The sequence below is a fragment of the Thermobia domestica genome, chromosome 13, assembly GCF_964235325.1.
Source record: "Thermobia domestica chromosome 13, izTheDome1.hap1.1, whole genome shotgun sequence".
Classification (NCBI taxonomy): domain Eukaryota; kingdom Metazoa; phylum Arthropoda; class Insecta; order Zygentoma; family Lepismatidae; genus Thermobia; species Thermobia domestica.
In genome coordinates, this window is record NC_137466.1 from 164,109,524 (window position 1) to 164,129,297 (window position 19,774).

The 19,774-nt window shown below is 34.5% G+C and overlaps 1 protein-coding gene across 2 annotated transcripts in view; it reads left to right on the forward strand.

Moving 5' to 3' along the window:
• SNF4Agamma (SNF4/AMP-activated protein kinase gamma subunit) overlaps positions 1–19,774 on the forward strand; it is a 924,355-nt gene that overhangs the window by 870,288 nt on the left and 34,293 nt on the right. For both annotated transcript variants that reach the window (XM_081736798.1, XM_081736797.1), the window contains 2 exons: positions 11,477–11,614; positions 19,599–19,751. In XM_081736798.1, coding sequence (XP_081592924.1) covers positions 11,477–11,614; positions 19,599–19,751 — 291 coding nt within the window. The remainder of the gene's footprint in view (positions 1–11,476; positions 11,615–19,598; positions 19,752–19,774) is intronic.

The following is a 19,774-nucleotide window of genomic DNA, read 5'->3' on the forward strand; positions in this document are numbered from 1 at the left end:
TTCCTTTTGAAAATTCTCCAACTTAGAAAGATATTCCAAGATGGTGTGATTACCAGAACAACAAAAGTTGATACCAGCTGTCAGAGTTGGATTTAGGTTTAGTGGGGCCCTAAGCTATTGAGGGTAATGGTGCCCTTTATAATGTCCGGATAATTTAAGCGTCCTATATACAGAAATGAAGAAACTTATGATATTTTAAATATTAGGCTAGCAGAAGGGGACCATTACTTACATCATAGGACTTACACGATACGAAGCACTGTTGTTATATTAGATTTTATCTTATTTACTGTTTCTCTTATATTTTGGAAAAGTAAATCCAGTTATTTTTCCTTTCTTGGGGCGGGGCAAGAGAGTGGGGCCCTAAGCTATAGCTTGTTTAGCTTATACGTAAATCTGGCACTGCCAGCTGTGTAGTATAAGGTCTATGCGTAATTGAAAATTGGATATGGGAAATGACAGATTGAGCGGATAATATGGGGAATTATTTTACAGGTATTGAAGTTATATTAGTATCTGTAGTTGAAAATAATCTCTTTTCGTCATATGGGTTATATGAGACCCAGATCTACAACTTAAAATTTAAATTCTAACCAAATGTTCTTGTTGTGTACCGAAGGTTGAACCTGAGTCTTCCACATCAAAAGCAAGAACGAGGGAGTTCTTAATAATATTTCAAGTGTGTTCCATTACGCCTGGTATATTTGCTCAGTATACTTTTACTGTTGGGAGTGTGTCATCGTTAGGAAAATACAGACAACAATAAATATAATATTCTAGTTAACGTTTTTTGGCAAATACAATATAGAAATAAACAAAGAAATAAATAATTTATGCCGGCATAATAAAAACTACAAGGAGAAGCCATAAGTCTTGCAATGTTTTCCACAACCCAAACCGCAGACGCGTGTATACTAAGGATGGCCGGAACCGTTTCTTAGTGGAACCGGTTTTCGCCTCTGAACGGATCCGGTTCTAGAAGATCCGGTTCCGGAACCAGGTCTGGAACCGGTTCCACAACCGGTTCTGATTTTACGTACGATGTCGTCTCGTAAGGAGAAACGTGTGTACGTAATCGACCAGGATTTTTGTGTGTGTGTGTTTGTGTGTAAGCTACAACTGATTTTATTTTTCACAAACGAGTTCTGAAAAAAATGGTGTAATACAAAATCACTATTGAACATAAATAGCTCGGACTCATTCCAGCTTTCACTACTCAAGTAACTTTTTACTTTCCGTGTGTGTATTTACGTATTTCCGATGAAAAATTACCAAAATAATGTATCTACGGATCACGGGCGTCATTTAGGGGGCAATTGCCCCCCTCCAAGAGTTTGAGGAATACATATGCTTTAATCGATTGTCTACCAATATACTAGTATGTCGGTGGTGCTCTTGCCCCCCTCAAGCGAAGTCTGAAATGACGCCCCTGCTACGGACAATTTCAATTCCCTGCAAATTCTAAATACATTGCAATGCAAAGGCAAAATTACAGCTACAGAAAAGAAAAAAAGGTTACCAATTTTTGTTTTCACACTACGCTGAACTTCAGTATTTTTGCATCCAACAAATATTTTTATACACAAACATTTATATCTAAAAAATGTAAAAACCTTTCTGACACAAAATTCACCTTCTGCTGATTAAAATGAAAATGAAATCTTGTGAGTTTTACGTCCCACGGTTATGCCGGTTAGGCTAAAGGAGACGGTGATGATGAGTACTGAATGAAATGGTGGAATGAAGAAAGTGGGAGGAAACGGGAGAACCCCGATGAAACCCACGCATACGGTGTTTGTCCACCACAATTCTGCTGATTGATTTGCTACATTCTGTCATATCTCTTAATACACATATGAGTGACATTATTCAGAAGAAATTTAAAAATGTCATTAGTGTAACAAATAAAATACAGTTCTGACCAGAGCAGAATGAAATATATTAAAAACTATACTTACAATGTGTTACAGTTTCAAGGACCTAACGTCCTCTTCATCAGACACAAACACTCTTGAAACTGTAACACATTGTAAGTATAGTTTTTAATATATTTCATTCTGCTCTGGTCAGAACTGTGTTTTATTTGTTAAGCTACTTATCCAGAGCCATGGAGTTTGTTCGTCATTAGTGTAATACGTACAATTCTGAAACAAAGTACAATACACTTGTGTAACGTTACTGGTGACGAACAAACTGCGTAACTGGCAAATTCATTGGCTAAACAGGCAAACTAGCAAACTAATTTGGCTAACCATCCACTGGTGGACCAATTTTTTTTTCTTGGAGGCACAGGCGGGTCTGGGCGGGGAGGACACAAGTTACGGGTTTTTGAGGAGGGTTTCCGATCCAGGTCTGGAAAGATCCTGTTCCTGAAGCGAGTTTTCAGATCCAGGTCTGGAACAAATTCCGATCCAGGTCTGAAACCGACTTTTAAGATCGGGTTCCGAAACCGGGTTTTTCGGATCCAGGTCTAGTATCGGTTCTGAAAACCGGATCTCCAAGAATCGTTTTCTCGTGAAACCGATTTTGGTGGAACCGGAACTTTGTGGCCATCCCTAATGTATACGCCGTGATCAGCCGTAAATACAAGGTATAACTGCCGCAAGGGGTAGTGCCGTAGAATATCTTCAGTCTATTTTTAGTGACAGTGACGATGAATGGATAACAACGTTTGATAGTTGAACAAGTTCGAACTCAGGCATAACGCTGCGGTAGCAAGTCAAAAAATTTGTCATTTGAAAGAAGAAGGTGCAGTGAATCACAGCACAGCAACTTCCTGGTTCCAAAAATTTTGTGCAGATTGTAAAGATCTCGAAGATCAGCCAAGATTCAGCCACCGAAGGGTAACAGATTCTGAGATCATACGAGGTCGTAGAACGAAAAAAAAAAAAAAAAAAAATCGAAACATGCAACTGCCAAGACGAAATAAAATATTTTATTTTTATCAAACAAGCATTACACACTTTCCTTTATATTTCTTATGGGAATTAAAATACTAGATATTCCGAAGCATAGGTTTAAAACGCCAGATGCCAAGGAGCAAATAAATATTTTAAGTTTATTTTGTTCTCTTCCTTGAAATAAGTGTCATATACTTTTTTTCTCGCTTTCTTCGCTTTAAAAAGTTTATCTCTAATTAATTTCGCTTGGCTATGGAAGCTTGCCGCAAACTACCGTGTGTGTATTTGCATCTTTTAATTGCCATTTGGAATTGTTCGGATAATGAACATTTTTCAAAATTTTAATACTATTCAAGACGTTGAAAACGACGTCAGTGAATCATTGGATAGAAGATCGTCATTCAAAAGGATAAGACTTTTATTTACCTAAATCCGGGCATAAGCGTAGTTTTAGGTCAAATGAAACAGACAAGTAAGTAACGAAACCATTACTTATAGAAATCCCATTTTCTTTGTCTGAATGAGCGCCATGATATATACGATTTCTTTCACAAATGTCATAGCCATGTGGTATACACTTTAGAAGGTCGTCAATTTTTCAACTCCCATTTTTTTCTTCTTCTTTTTCACTTTTTAGTTCTTTTAAAAAGAAGACGTGTGTGTGTGTGTGTGTGTTTTCTTTGGAAGCTTTTCTTAAAACAGCATTTTGTGATCTATCTATCTTGTACACGGATAGGTAGAGTAGAGAACAGAAGCCAAAGTTTACCTTGTCCATCTTGGTTAAATAGGTCGATCTCCATCTGACGTCAAGCCAGTGTTGCCATACCAACAAATGTTGCAATATTCCCGAATATTATTATATTTGTTCTTCTTCCTTCGTGTGATTCTTTTGCGTTTCGTAAGTTCTTGAAGGTTAGCGAAGGACGCAAGCAATGAAAGTTATATGGGTCAAAGATGGCCTTCTAATAAAACCTTTTTCATTATTTTTCATTATTAAAACAAAGTGTTGCTAAATGGACAAGAAAGTTTTATTTTCGTTTTATTGTTCTTATTTACTGCTCTTTTGACATGAAATTTGCTACAATACATGTCTTTGCCGATTATACACATACTAACATTGTAAGAAATACCGGGCGAATTCGTTATCAAATTATATTCGTACAACAACATATTTATAGACATGCGATAATAATTTTGGACATGAGTGTACATGTCGCATCTGTGGACAATTTATATAACAGGCTTGTCAGCGGCCTGGAAAACCTGAAAAACCTGGAAATGTCTGGGAAATTGATTTGTGTCAGGGAATTTCGTGTACTGATAACATTAATTTAAAAAAAAAAAAAAAAAAAAAAAACTTCAAAAGTTGTTGAAAAATGCCCATTTAAACACAAACTGGTGCAAAATTTGTCATGTCTTATTCTAAGTAAAATTTGTACTAAGCAAAGTGTAATCGAAGGGAAGATGTATAATGTTCTTGAGTAACTCCATAACAAGAATATAGTTCTACCTGCCAAAGCTGAGAAAGTAAAACATCATTTTTTTTTTTTTCAAATTATGTGTTTCAGCAATAAAAGAGAAGAAGGAATTCGAATCATTTAATGTAAACACACATAGGTTAAATGTCTTTTATTGCAGTCTACTTGATAATTGTGAATTCGTTAATTTTTTGGGGCATGATTATAATGTTACTTGTCCTTTCCCATGGAAATACTTCCTTTGAGAAAGATTTCTCAGTTAACAATGATATACAGGTGGAAAATATGCATTAAGAATCTTTGTTCGTGGTACTCTAAAATGTGCTGGAGAGTCCCTTGGTATTTATATATAAAAAAATGCTTCAGTACGTACGTGGATCATATGCACGTTATGAAGAAGCGATGCAAAGGAAAAGGACGTAAACTATTGCAAACGAATTAGAGAGAGAGGAAAATAAGCGCATAGCGGATCAGATTACCATTTTAGAAAGAAAAAAAAAGGAACCAGAACTTTCATTAGAGACTTCCATTGAATGCAAAACTTGGAGAATGAAATGAAATGAAATTTTTGAGTTTTACGTCCCACGGATATGCTAGTTAGGCTAAAGGAGACGGTGATGGTGAGAGATGAATGAAATGGTGGAATGAAGAATGTGGGAGGAAACGGGAGAACCCCGAGAGAACCCACGCAGACGGTGTTTGTCCACCAGGAACATGAAATTGAGCTCTTGAAAGCACCTCTAAGGTAGAGAACTGTGAAAACTAAGGATACATGCAGTTGTAATTTGTTTAGTGTGAAGTTCCATAACAGAAATTATTTATGTAGACTGAAATCAGAAGTATGATACTTTAATTTTATTATAATGAAAGAGATATATCAAAGATTTAAATCTTGTAAATTGTGTATTTACAAAAAGAAAAAAAGAAGTGAATGCAGGGCAGTGGATGGATATTGTGGAGAGCTTTCCATTCATTCATTCATTCATTCATTTGGAGGAAGGAATTATGTCTGGAAAATAATAGATCTTGCCTGGAAAACCTGGAATCGTCAGGGAAAATTGATTTGAAAAATCACTGGCAACCCTGTATAATTAAACGAAAACTATATTTCAGAAGTTAGTCACAGTTTTAGCCTTTATCTCAATAACTACTGTATACGGTATACTGTATATTGTATTGCAGGGTTTCTCAACCTGGCAGTCGCGAGATGGTTTCATGGGGTCGCGAAGATAAGCGAAAGAGATATATATAATTAGAATCTAATACCGGAAAATATTTTTAAAATATTATTTTGAATTTATGTTCTGATAGGCATATTTTTGTTTTTTTTTACATACTGTTGAGAACAACAAAAAGTAGGTCTACTAACGTTTTGAACAGGTGCAGAGTTGTTTAAAAAATCAATTTAAGTGAAAGAGGCACGATATGAAACTAATCATAACTACATACTGAAATATTTTTTTTTTTTTTACCAGAAAAATACAAATTCAACAAAACCTGCATATTGAAATACAATTAAAATTGAAAGTTAATGAGAAACCTGAGCATGATGTGATTTCATTAGTGCAGCAATGTCCAGTTCAATCTTCGTGACGCACATTATCACGTTATTTTCAACTGAAAGGGAATTTTTGTCTTTGGTTTAATGCTTACCATGGAAGAAAAACCACTTTCGCATAGGTACGATGTAGCAAATGCAATTATTACTTTTAAAGCAGCAGATGCCAGACCAGGATATTCTCTCCTCTTTAGACAGAATTTGTCCAAGTTTTTGTTACAGGAAACCAGTTGCAAGGACTTGTCGGTTTTAATCCATTCGCTTTTAGGGAAGTTACTCTATCCACTATATACAAGAAATTCATTCTACTATTACAGAAATAGATGGATATCACAAGATCTCCGCAATAAGTATATTAAAAAAATCCCACACAAGCTTATTACAAATCAGAAATTATAAAGGGATCGCTGGCAAAAGGATTTGATAAAATGAGGGCCGTGGTAGGAATTAGGTTGAGAACCACTGCAATACCGTTTACAGTAAGTACGAACGTGTCATAATGAAAAGCTTGTGGAAGATATTCTCATATGGCACATCGTTGGATATTTTTTTGTTTTCGTTAAACGTTAATCAATGTTCGTAGTTCGAGGGAAATTACCCTAATTTAGCAAAAAGGGAATTTTTCGACAAAACGTGAAAATCCAGGAAAAATCTCGTGCTGACTGATTGACCAATATAAGTCCTTAAATTTTTCTTTGTTCTTCAGAAATAAAACAATAAAATAGCAATAGTTTGTGTGTGTGTGTGTGTGTGTGTGTTCAGAGTAGGATAATTTGCACCACCCATTGTTGACTGGATGCATGTTTTTATATATATATATATATATATATATATATATAAGTGAAGGGATATTAAAAACAATAGAAGCAGAAAGCAAATGTGGTTGACAATTCATTTATTAAAGCTGAATTAATCTTATCACTTCTCTTACTGGAATTGGGCATTCAACAAGCTAGGGAAGAAAATTTGATAAGAAAAGGGGAAATTTTGTGTCAGTCGAGAGGAAATTTTCTTAAAGAAACCTACGAACACTGACGTTAAGGAGGCAGGCATATGAAAAAAAAAAAAAAAAAAAGATACAAAAGCTACCCATTTTTCTTTTGCCCGTTTCTCGTAAGTGAAAAGAGATATAATGAAATGTAACTTACCACAATAATAGATGATGTTATTCTACGCCAGAAAATACGAATCAAATGAATTTTCAGTGTTGCCATTCCAGTGTAGAAATGACAGTATCACCAAAATATGAATTACCCAACAATTTGGGTTAAGGCAGCGACTAGGAAAAGAACTCAACGGTAATTGATGACTTATCATGTTGTCTTGGTTCCTTGTTAATTACTTTTTTAAATAATACTTGTATTTATTTTGTAATAAACAGTACAAAATAAATAATTTTATAATAAACAATACAATACAAATAATTTTGTAATAAACAGTACAAAATAAATAATAAATATTATTTAAAAAGTAGTTAACAAGGAACCAAAACAACATAGCTCTTCAATCATCATTGAGTTCATTTTTCTAATCGCTGCCTTAACCTAGATTTTTGGGTAATTCATATTCTGGCCACACTGTAATTTCTATGGATAGCAACACTAAAAATTCTTTTGATTCACATTTTCGGGTGTAGAATAACATTATTATTGTGGTAAGTTACATTTCACTATCTCTTTTCACTTACGAGAAATGGGCAAAAGAAAAATGGTTAGCTTTTGTATCATTTTTTAGTAGTCTGCCCCCTTAATACGTAATACATATTGTAGAATTTTTCAAATAACACGTTTAATACTATAAAAATTTTAAAAAGTTAGGAAAGACAGAAACAGTTTTTAAACATAGATAAAGGTTAACCGTATTCTATATATAAAATCATATCAGGAGTAAATGGAATAAACGTGACAAATTTTGTAGGTCGAGTCAGTGTTAATATTTTCTCTCTACTTTTATTATTTAAATAATAATAAAAATACAAACTTCTACTAGAGAGAGTCGTTTTAGTGATATTAAACAGACGAGACGGAGGTAAACTGCTTTTGAAACTGAAAATGAAGAAGAAGAAGAAGAAGAAGAAGAAGAAATGGTTGCGTAACAAAGTTTTAAATGAAGTGCTAATATTCTCGACAAGTGTTAATGTTATTTCTTGGTAGAAAGGAGACAATGTTGAGTCCCCATCCCTTTCTCTCTCTCTCTTCCTTTCAGCACAGAGGGAAAAATAGTTAACCTTTGTGAGGTGAACGAGTTGTTTAATATATAAAAGAATGACGTAAATAGAAGCTGTTTTTCATTATTTTTTTACTATTTTTTCTGCATTTACTTTTTTTCCTTTTATGAGCTGTTTTCTTCATAAATATAGTAATGCTTCGTTGCTAATGAAATTCCAGCGTTCTAATTAAAAAAAAGGAAAAAAAAGGAAGAAAAGGAACTAACTACAGTAGGATGGAAAGAACTACTTTTGTCTCATTACGTCATGAAAAAATCAGATAATGTAAATTATGTTTCCAGTGCAGCGACGCAAATACGCTAGTTATTTTCCGGGGCAAGAACTCGCCTTAGCGCCCCCTGACCAACCAAACCAAAACTCTCCCCTAAATAATTGCCCAATTTTGCGCCCTCCCAATCCGGCGCCCGGGGCGCACACAATCCTGTTTTCTCCCTAGTTACGTCACTCTTGCAATGTTTCTATTATTATTATTAACAATTGTTGCGCCAAATCCTTACATCTACTGTACATTATATGCGTTAAAATTGCGCTTAATTAAAAGCTCAAATAGTTTATATTTAACATTTTTAATTTTTTTTAGTTTGCTCATCAACTACACCAAAATCCATACATTTTATTCTTAATGCAATTATTCAATTACTTCGTAATACACAACTAATCCCGCAAATAGATACATCTATTAGCGTTAGGTAGGCAAGTGACAGCGTACGTAGCGACATTTGTTAGCGTGATTTTGTACTATTAAGAATTAGCGTGACGTGCTGAGATGTTTGCCGCTTATTATAAAGAATTTCCTTTGTGTTGCTAGTTTTTTTTTTTCAAAATCAACATTACACATCTCCTAAGCAAGATTGTATAACATTCTAGGATAGCGTGACAGAGAGACTGATATGTTTCTCTTTTATAATTAGGATTGCTATTATTATTTTCATTGTTATTATTATTTTCATATGTTTTTAGGATTGTTGTGAGATACATGCATTTTATTCACAGCATTACTGTAACCTAATTTGTAAAGTTCTATCGTACTGCCCCGGTGTAATACATTGAAGTTTTGATAACGCGAAATTGAGAGAAGGGGTGTTATCAAATTTGAGAAACGTCTACCATAATGATTCTTTTTCTGTCTCATGATTGTTGTGTTTAAACTATGTGAGCCGATCAGAAACTGATGATAAGGATTAAATGACTGATGAACGTACAGACATAATACCCATATCGTGAACAGAATTTGAACCCGCTAAAGACAAGCCTTACGATGTCCGATCCAGTGCATTAGATCGTTCAGCCATGCTAGCTGGCGAAGAAATTGCTTGCGCCTAAGGAATAAATGACAATACTTTCAACTATGTAACAATGCATGTGTTAATACGAGAACAACATACACAACATAATAATAATAATAATAATAATATTATTATTATTATTATTATTATTATTATTATTATTATTATTATTATTATTATTATTATTATTATTATTATTATTATTATTATTATTATTATTATTATTAATATGCGAATCTAACTTTTCAATAAGTGTAGAAATCAATTTCGAATTTCAGAAACGTGGAGAATATAACAGTAGTACAGGCAAATGTTCAAACTTTAAGGATAATTCTAACTTACCTTTTAAACCATTGAAGTTTTCACTTTTGTTTTATTCTTCCAACTCTCTCTCTCTTTTTTTTAATACTTTCCATTTTTCTGTTAGAAACATTCTCTTACATGGCTATTCCACAACGTCTGTTTACAAATGCAAGAAGAACTGAATTATGTCTTATACAGTTTGCTTAAGTGCTGTAGCCTTTTCCATCTTCCAATATATATATATATATATATATATATATATATATATATATATATATATATATATATATATATATATATATAATTTCCATCTCTATCTTTGCTGTTGAATATTTTACAAGTAGAAAGAGAAAGCAGAAAACAACGAAAAATTGTTTTTGCTCACTTTTTCGTTGTCACAGTTACCATTAGCACCTGCTTCTTAAAAAGGCGGGTAGTTTTAGACTTGTTCCTAAGGAAGAAAATGTATGTATGGTGGAAATCTGATGGGTTTTGTGTCGGACGTTCGTAAACAATTTATTAAGGTGCTGGTATGGAGCGTGGCTCATTACGGATCAGAGACGTGAACATTGAGAAAAGTTGAAATATCCAAGCTGGATCCATTTGAAATGTGGTGTTGGCGCAGAATGCTGCGCATATCATGAACCGAAAGGAAAATGAATGAAGACGTACTAACGAAAGCTAATGAAGGACGACAGAGCATAAAGATAATAGGAAAAAGAAGAAGCAGCAAGCTTGGCCATCTTATTCGGCACTCCGATTGGATCACCGTGCTGATAGAAGGAAAGGCAGAAGGAAAACCAGGAAGGGGAAGACCAAGGATAGAATATTTAGACGCAGTTACGAAGAACAGACCTTATCAAGGTATAAAACAGCTCTTCCAAGCGAGAGGAAAGTTTTAAATTTTCCATGTTGCCCACCAACTTATGGTTGAGGTGAACAAGAAGAAGACTCATAATAATCGGGTTTCTGCATATCTTCACTGTTCCGTACGCTTCACTTACTATTTAAATATCATAATTTGATTGCTGAGGGATTGTACAGTGTTACATGGCACTAAAAACCGTTTCGTAAAGTATTCGGACACCATTTTTTCACAACGAGAAATTGATTCATAATCTGCAAAAGGAGAATTGAATCTTCTTTTGTCTTCTCCCGCTTACACGGGGTCGATATTTTTTATGATTTGTTTCCATCTTGCTCGCTCCTAAACATCCTCCTATATTAACCCGTTTTCTTCAAATTCCATAGTCATACAATCTATCCATCTTCTTATTGGTCTTCCTTTCTCTCTTTTGTCTTGTACTTCCATCCTCCCCACACCCTTGGCGACATAATCATCATTTCTCTCATAACATGAGCATCACTGTAATCTTACACTGCAGTATAACTTTCGAAGCACAAGGCATAAAAATATGTATAATGCAAGGGGGGGGGAAGCTATTTTGTTTAGAAAATACAATTTTTTGCATTTAACTAGACCAATTTAATATCAATGACAGAAGAAGGCGCAAAACATTAACTCGGCGTAACTACGTGCGGAATCTCCAGTTGTAGATGACGGTAAGCATTGCCAAATACAGTGCGCTATGAAACCGTATTCCTACCCAATGCACTATGACTTTTTACTGACTTGAATTTTATTGATGTTTAAAATGTATGCAGATGAAAATGCTAACCTGATTGATTGTTACTGATTCACTTTATATCTTTTTCTTTTACAGAGGAGGACGAGAGTCAAATTTTTGTAAAGTTCTTCAAGTTCCATAAGTGCTACGATCTCATCCCGACAAGCGCAAAACTGGTTGTGTTTGATACTCAGCTGCTTGTGAAAAAGGCCTTTTTTGCTCTTGTTTACAATGGTGAGTAATGGAATACTACTAACCTCCTATTTGATTTTACATATTATTATGTGTCTGTTAAATTAAATGCGTTTGTTCTGTGGAGTCGCTGTTGTTGTAGTTACATGCTATTGGGGGGGGGGGTACACATAAGTGGTTTTCTGCATTACTTTACAGGTTGACAGAATATAAGTACAGCCATATTGTTCATTATATCGTTGGAAATGTTCGACGTATTAATAAAATAAAGCTGTTATTTCTCATAATCGCCGTCTCCTTTAGCCTAACCGGCATAATCGTGGGACGTAAAACCTAAATATTTCATTTCAAAATAAAGCTGTCCAAAGCACTAAATACACTAAATTCACATTTGGCTAATAATTGGGGGAAATATATAACAAACACCTAATTAAAAATTTACATTCTCGTGGCTATATGGATAGCATACACACTTTTTGGCGCGGGAGATCTGGGTTCGATTCCCGGCAGATCATGTAGTTCGGATTCCACTTTAAGCTGTAGGTCCATATCTTATATAGACTTGCTGCTGAAGGGGACTCTTAAAAGCAATTCGGGGACTTGGTGGCTCAGTGGTAGAGCGTTCAACTCCGATGCTTGGGGTCCCTGGATCGATCTCAGCTCGCGCCGTGTGGACTTTGTGGTGGATAAATATCGTGCTCGTGGGTTTTCCCGGGATTGTCCCGTTTCCTCCCAGTTTTTTCATTCATCTCATCATCACCGTCTTCTTTAACCTAACCGGCATAACCATGGGACGTAAAACTTAACAATTTCATTTCATTTTTAGTCTAAACGCAATTCAAATCAAATAAAAAATGTAAAAAAAAAAAAAGTTTTGTACAGATGGATGTAAAATGTGAAGGGCAAACTTGATTGACTCTGGGAAGAGTTGGCTCCTCCTTTCACTTTTTGATTATATTTAAGTTGTTATTCTTGGATTGATTGATGTCTTTCATAACATGTCTGATGAAGGCAAAGAACAGTCATAGTCGGTATACACAGTCCCTTTTTCGTTTCGTTTCGTTTTGTTTTGCTACTGCACACGGTTTATAATTCTGACTTGAAGGAGAAAATGAAAACGCCAGGAAAATTAACATAGAAAGTAGTTCAGTGCAATATGAGAAAAAAAAGGAAAAGAATAGAAAGGAAGAAATTCTGCAGAAATAGATAAAAAGATGAAATTAGTACTTTTCTTTTTAAAAAAATGTAATTACTCTTCCTCTGTTTTGCTTTTCATTATCATATGCGTGTGTTATATTCAAATATTGGTATTTTCAACTGTTTTAAGTCTACGTTAAACAGTAAAATAAAAAAAAATCCTATTTTCATTACGAGGGTTGCACTGAAAGTTTCGGGAAAATGATAGAACGCAAGAACATCAAAATACATAAACGTTTTTTATTATTGCTTTTCAAAGTAGTCCCCCTGTACAGCAATGAATTGCTTCTTGCGATAAAACCATAGGGTTGGCAAAAACCGTGGTTTTTATTGAACCAAAAAAAAAAAAAAAAAAAACGTTTTTTGGTTTAAACCATTTTTTTTTTTTGTTTGTTTAAATAATTTGCTCTATGTACTTATATCACATATGGTCAGAAATAAGTTTGTTTCGTGTTCGTCTTGGTGTCATTATGCAAAAACCGGGTTATATTGGAAGGGATCACATAAACTTAAAGCGCTTCTCGGCTTACATCCGAGAGAAATTGTCCTCCACTTGAACTCAAAACCGGGACTAATTGGCCACAAATGCGATACGTCTGCCGACTTTCGAAGGACTCCTGGTAAAAATACGTTGTAATGATATTTACGTACTTGTTAATATAATTGTCAAGAGTCATTTCAGAAGGACAAAATGATAAACAGTTGCATAAGTGAAACCATTATACAGAATTACATATGGACAATTTGACAATACTGCAGAGCACAGGAGAACTAATTTAGTCCAAGTTAGTTCACTACGATTTTTGTTAATCCAAGTTAAAGAAATACGACGACTTAATTTGCATATCAGTAGGAAAAGTGCATAAAGATACGAATTATCTGAGTCCACTTTGGCTCTGACCCATTTATACATAAATAGGTACCAAAGATACTTCTGATTTCAATAAATGCTCCTCGTGGGGTTTGTAAGACCCCCGCCTAAAGAAAAGGCATTTCGATGTATTTTATCAATAGTAACATTATTGAAACGAAACGATATTTAGAACTTTTTTATTGTCACTGCATAACAATAATAACAAACAATAAAGAAATAACAACAAAAAACATTCATAAACATAAAAAAACAACAGTTGCTTTTGTAATATAATCTTTTTGAGTAATGAATGGGGAATTTAGGTCTGAATATAATACAAATAATATACGGGAATGAAGCGTGATAACCCACAAATGTGTGTTCATCAAGATTTTACGAACACCTACACTTTTACGAACATTTTTTTTAATTTTTTGGTTTAAACCAGTTGTTGTTTTTTTTTAAAATAAAAAAGCTGGTTTAAACCAGCCAACCCTGCCTGTGAAACATGCAGTTTGTAAGTTTGTATAACTCGATGACTTTTTCTAGGGTGCTAAGGCGCTTCCCACTCAACATGTTCTTGATTGTTGGCACAAAAAGAGATCACTGGGGACTAAATCAGGGGAATAAGCCGAATGTATCATGACTTCAACGTTTTCCTGGTCTAGAAAATCATTTGTAGCAGCTGCTGTGTGGGAGCAGGCATTGTCGTGATGCAGAATGATTCGTCAGTTGGGTTTGGACTGTCTGCTCACATTCAGTACTTCTGGTAGACATATGGTTGTGTATCATTCTGCATTGACTGTTAATGCGATTCTCCAGTAGGAAAGTTACAATACGTGATTTACCAAAAAAATAAAAAATAATGCAGTCATTTGTTTAGAGACACTGCATGCACGAACAACTTTGATTAGTTTAGGTTCATCGCGGAACACCCACACATCAGATTGTCGCTTTGTTTCTGGTTCGTATGCATAAATCCACATTTTATCACCTGTTACGATGTTAAACATCAAATTAGATGATCCAGACTTGAATCGTTTCGTCATAGCTTTGCACCTGTTCATACGGGCGTCCTTTTGCGCTTAAGTTAAATTGTGTGAGATTCAACAAGCGCAAAGTTTTTAACACACCCAAATGATCATGCAATATTGTTTGTACTTGGCTCATGCCAATGCCTAAGGTCCCCTGAATTTCACGATGTCACATGTCGATCAGTGTTAATTAATTTACGAACAGCTTCCATGCTTTTGGGCAGAATGGCTGTCGATGGACGACTTGTACGATTTTCATCACTCAAGCTCGTCCGACCACATCTAAATTCCTGAAACCACCTGTAAATTGTCGTCTGGGGTGGGGCTTCATCAGGAAAAGTAGCAATCATCCGACGAATACACCCTTGCTGTGTTAACCCTTCGCGAGAATCGTAAAAAATCATGGAACGGAAATGTTCTCTCGTCAATTCCATTTTTGATCACGATCACCTCACTTCAAACTGGTGTCCTGCAACAACAAAAGTTCCCGAGTTACATACGGTTTTGTATTTAGAGAAAACAAAGATAACAGTTTCTAACTACAACAAAATCTAACAGATTACGTTGTTCCCAGTACGTGATTCAATGCAACTCTTGTACCGTCCAAAATGCTATACAAAAGTTATAAATTGCGATTCAAATTTAAATTTATTTCGCAAATTACTGCGCAAAAAGCAAAATCTAAATAATAATAATAATAATAATAATAATAATAATAATAATAATAATAATAAATACTAAAATAACCGCTGATATATAATGTCATTAAGGTTCCCCCTCCCTAAAATGGTTCCAAGTCAGATCAAAGTAACCCATGAGAAAAATTAGCTCAATTGAATAATATTAAATGGTATCCCAAACGACCTCAAGTTTTTAATGTGTAAATAGTATACAATATATAGCAGAGATATCTTGTTAAGTTCGGAAAGACATATATTATGAAGGTACTAACTAGTAAATGATTATAGATACGATAGAGGTATTGTCAGATGCAGGGGCGGATCCAAGATGGACTTCTGGGGGGGACGGTGGGTTGTAATACTGCTACTTAGAGCTACTTTTAAGAGCTCCAAACTCTGGGATAGGTTTAATTTATATATAAAATTTTAAAAAAAAACTCTTCTGGGGGGCGATCGTCCCCCCTTGGATCCATCACTGGTCAGATGTGTGTTTGTGGTGAACAGATACCCGCAAAACGATATGTCGCATTTCCGTTCCTATTAAAAATATTGATTTTTTTTTTTAAAGCAGCAATTCACAAATGGTTAAACGTTGCAGAAATAAAAGCTTACCATCATATTATATCATAGTCCATGCCAATTCAATCAGAATTGTAGTGACCTACTTTCATAAGATCCGTCGTTATAATGTTAACCAGGGTTGCAAATAACCGCTCGCCCATTCGCCCGGGTCGAGTGGTTCATCGGTGCGGGCGAGTATTTAATATCATACCGAAGATAAATAAATGATTTCTGTTGTGGGATGTGAGCTAGTAGCTTTGTTCTTGGGTGAATAAAATTTTGTTGGTTATTTGCATCCCTGTGTTAACCTCTTACTTCACTACTTGATTAATAGGCTGCATATTCAGTACTCATAAAAATTTATTTAACCCAAAAAGCACTCATTAGCACTACAACTCGTTGTTAGTTTCTTCTTTATATAATTACTAGCAGAATACCCGTTCTTCGCACGAGGAGTTCATTTTGGACATAAAGGGAACCAAAACTGGCATCAATCAACTTAGGGATCCCAAAAACTATGAATTCGACACTAATATCGGCCATTTTCAATTATTTTTACATGTCACCATCCCTCGTTAGGAGTACTAATGGGGGCTGAATTTGGATTTAAACTACATTGGAAGTGTCACTGTTCATCTCAGCGATCCCGAAATCTATGGATTCGACACTGATATCGTTCATTTTTGATATTTTTTATATCTCCCCCCCCTCCCTCCCCTAAGTTGCACCGTCCAAGTGAAATGATAAAAACCATCCCAGGCCCGAACCTCATCTATGTTGAAAACTTGATCGAGATCGGTCTGGTGGTTCATGAGTTATTAAATCACAAACATTGTCAAATCTATATAGGAGATATAGATAGATAATTTTTTCTTAATTCCAGTAGTCTTCCGTAAAACTAGTCTTGCACCTATATTCCTCTTCATGAGCACCAACTTTTATTTCATGCGGCTGACTAATTATAATAAGACAAATTGCTTCTCAATCCCACGTGTTTCATTTACATTTTCATTTCACCCTATTATTAAAAGTAATAGGTCAAAGAAAAGTGACAAAATTATAATGTATATGGGGAATCTTGTATTTCCTGAATTATATATTCTGAATCTGTATATTTACCCAAATGGTTGCCATACGTAGGTTGAGAAGACGTGTCTTGAAATGCCTTACGTAACCAGTCACCAATTTATTTATTTATTTATCTACATCTTTAGTTTGCTAAAGCATACAATACCAGTTGGTGCTCATTAAGAGGAATTTATAGGTACAAAGGTAATTTTACGAAAGACTACTGGAATTAAGAAAAGTGGTTATATTCGGAAGAAGGTAATCAACAGTAATATATATTGTTGAAACGTACACAATTGGATAATTATGGGTGCTTTTGGAGTAAGTAATTTTTTATTTTATTTTTATTTATTTATTTAAAAAATATCATCTTTCCTTTTAGTCTACCCAAAGGCTTCCCAATTATACACAGCTCATATTTTTCACTCGAGCTGCATGTCTTGTTTCTTTGCGTCTTGATCTTACTTTTTGTACGAGATCCAATGATATGAATTTATTCGCTGTTAAAAGTGTCAGAGCTGTTCTTTATTAGAACTGTCTATGACCACACTATCTTATTAGCAAGGCACATGCCAGCTGTCAGTCATAGCACTCACCAAACTTTTAAGGCATTTTTGCCGCGTCAGCCTAAGCTCTCTGGGTAAGAATTCCACTTCCAATAAGCGAAGTACATATGACAGCACTTACTTTACCCAGATTACGACTGTTCAGAAATTCTTTATAAAAAATCTAAGAAATAAAGCCCTGGTATTTTAAAACAGATAGAATATTAAGTTCCACATCGTATACTTTTCCCATTTACTTTTCTTTTCTTTCTTTTTTTCAAATCAATATTCTCCTAGAAAACTCTCGACCTTGAATCCTAACTTTCACATCAGTACACTACGACATGTAATACCGTATTATAGTTTTAAAGTTAGTATCCATTTACTATAAACGTTTGTAATGTTATACTCAAAATATATGCATCAGCAAATGTCGGCCTGAGTGTTGAGGGACTATTACTTGTTTTGTCTTTTTTGACTTTACTTTTCTCAAGCACTTGCCCCCTAAGTGTTTATCTGGAAGCATTCAGAAATGACTTGGCATCTTAGAGTTCTTATACGATACGCCTCACTATTATTGTTCTGTGATACTTCTTACAAACCGTTTTGTTATATATAGTTAATGTGTAAAACTACAGACAAGTTCTTGTGTTCCTACCGTGTTTGTTTGGCGTAGCGCAGTAGAAGACAAACAAAAACTCTGTTCTTTTTGTGCAGGCAAAGTGCTTTTAAAATAAGTTACATTGATTCAAAATTTTCTGTGATACTTTGATTTGATAGTGTCTCATCTTGCGAGTAATCCAGGTTACAAGTTCTTCTGAGTAATCCAAGTTAAGAGTGAAATATACTCCTTTTGAGTACTCCTAGTCACAAAAGAAATATATTTTTCTGAGTAATCCAAGTAACAAGTGAAATGTATTCCTCTGAGTAATCTAAAATCACGAGTGAATTATATTCTGAGTAATCTAAAATCACGGGTGAATTATATTCTGAGTAATCCAAGTCACGAGTGAAATATATTTTTCCGAGTAATTCAAGTTACAATGAAATATATTCTTCTGAGTAATTAGGTTACGAGTTAAATATATCTGTAAAGAAAATGCTCCAACTTGTAAGCGAATATTCGAATAATAAGTTGAATGGTTCTCATACGCCGTCAATTAAAGAGCCCTTTGCAATAACAAGGTAAGTGAAAAATGAGGTTTTGAGTTAGAAAGCTTATAAACTTAAAGTGCGACGTTCAAGATGCAGATGAATTGTGCTTTTCCCACAAAGAGACGCTTCGTGTACGCACTAGAGGCGACTGAAAAGGAAAGTAAGTCCACACACCTTCTTTATCTATGTTTTACCAGGAATCGAGGTAACGACTTACCTTGTTAGTCCAGAGGACCCTTCAATTTTTAGGTTTACAATGAAATTAGTTTTTACTTAAGTATTCTAAATATCTTGATCTGTTTATTAATATTTTATGCAACCAATTTCTTTCATAATTAATGAACTTTCTACTTAATGCACTGTAAAGAGATATGCTTTACTCGAGTCAGTAAAAGATGCCACCAAAAAGTACAGAAAGTGCTCAAGTTCAAGAGGTGCACATAACAATATAGTGTGGAGTTCTTGTGTACTATTCATTGTTGGCCGATTTTTTTTTCCTTTTTTCTTTTCTCCACATCAAAAGATTACACCGAGATAAAATGTAAGCTTTTCATTGTTGCATTGTTATGTTATCAATGATTTTGCATTGTAAATATTGGTTTTAAAAAATATTAATGCAGTATGTTAAACTTGCAGTTAAACAGAATTTTCCAAGAATTGTGCTTTATATTTTAAATTATGCTTTGTGCTTTATTTTCTAAGATTATGCTTTTAAAATTAGTTTCCTCTGGACCCATAAACAACAAGAACCATGTTCAAGGTACCAACCATATGTGTAAATTGCTGTTATGCTTTTGCGTTGCCCTATTAATCAGCATTCTAAGTTCAATGCAATAACATATATACAGTATAATGTGACAGTTATGTTATTAATGTAGTTTGATGCCAAGAATATATATAATGTATGAGCATATCTATTTCATTTTATTCTAGGTGTTCGAGCTGCACCACTTTGGGACAGTGTACACCAACAATTCGTTGGTATGCTTACAATTACAGACTTTATCAAAATTCTTCAGATGTACTATAAATCGCCATCGGTTCAGATGGAAGAGCTAGAAGAGCATAAATTGGATACGTGGAGAGGTATTGAGTTCTTCTTGTTCCTA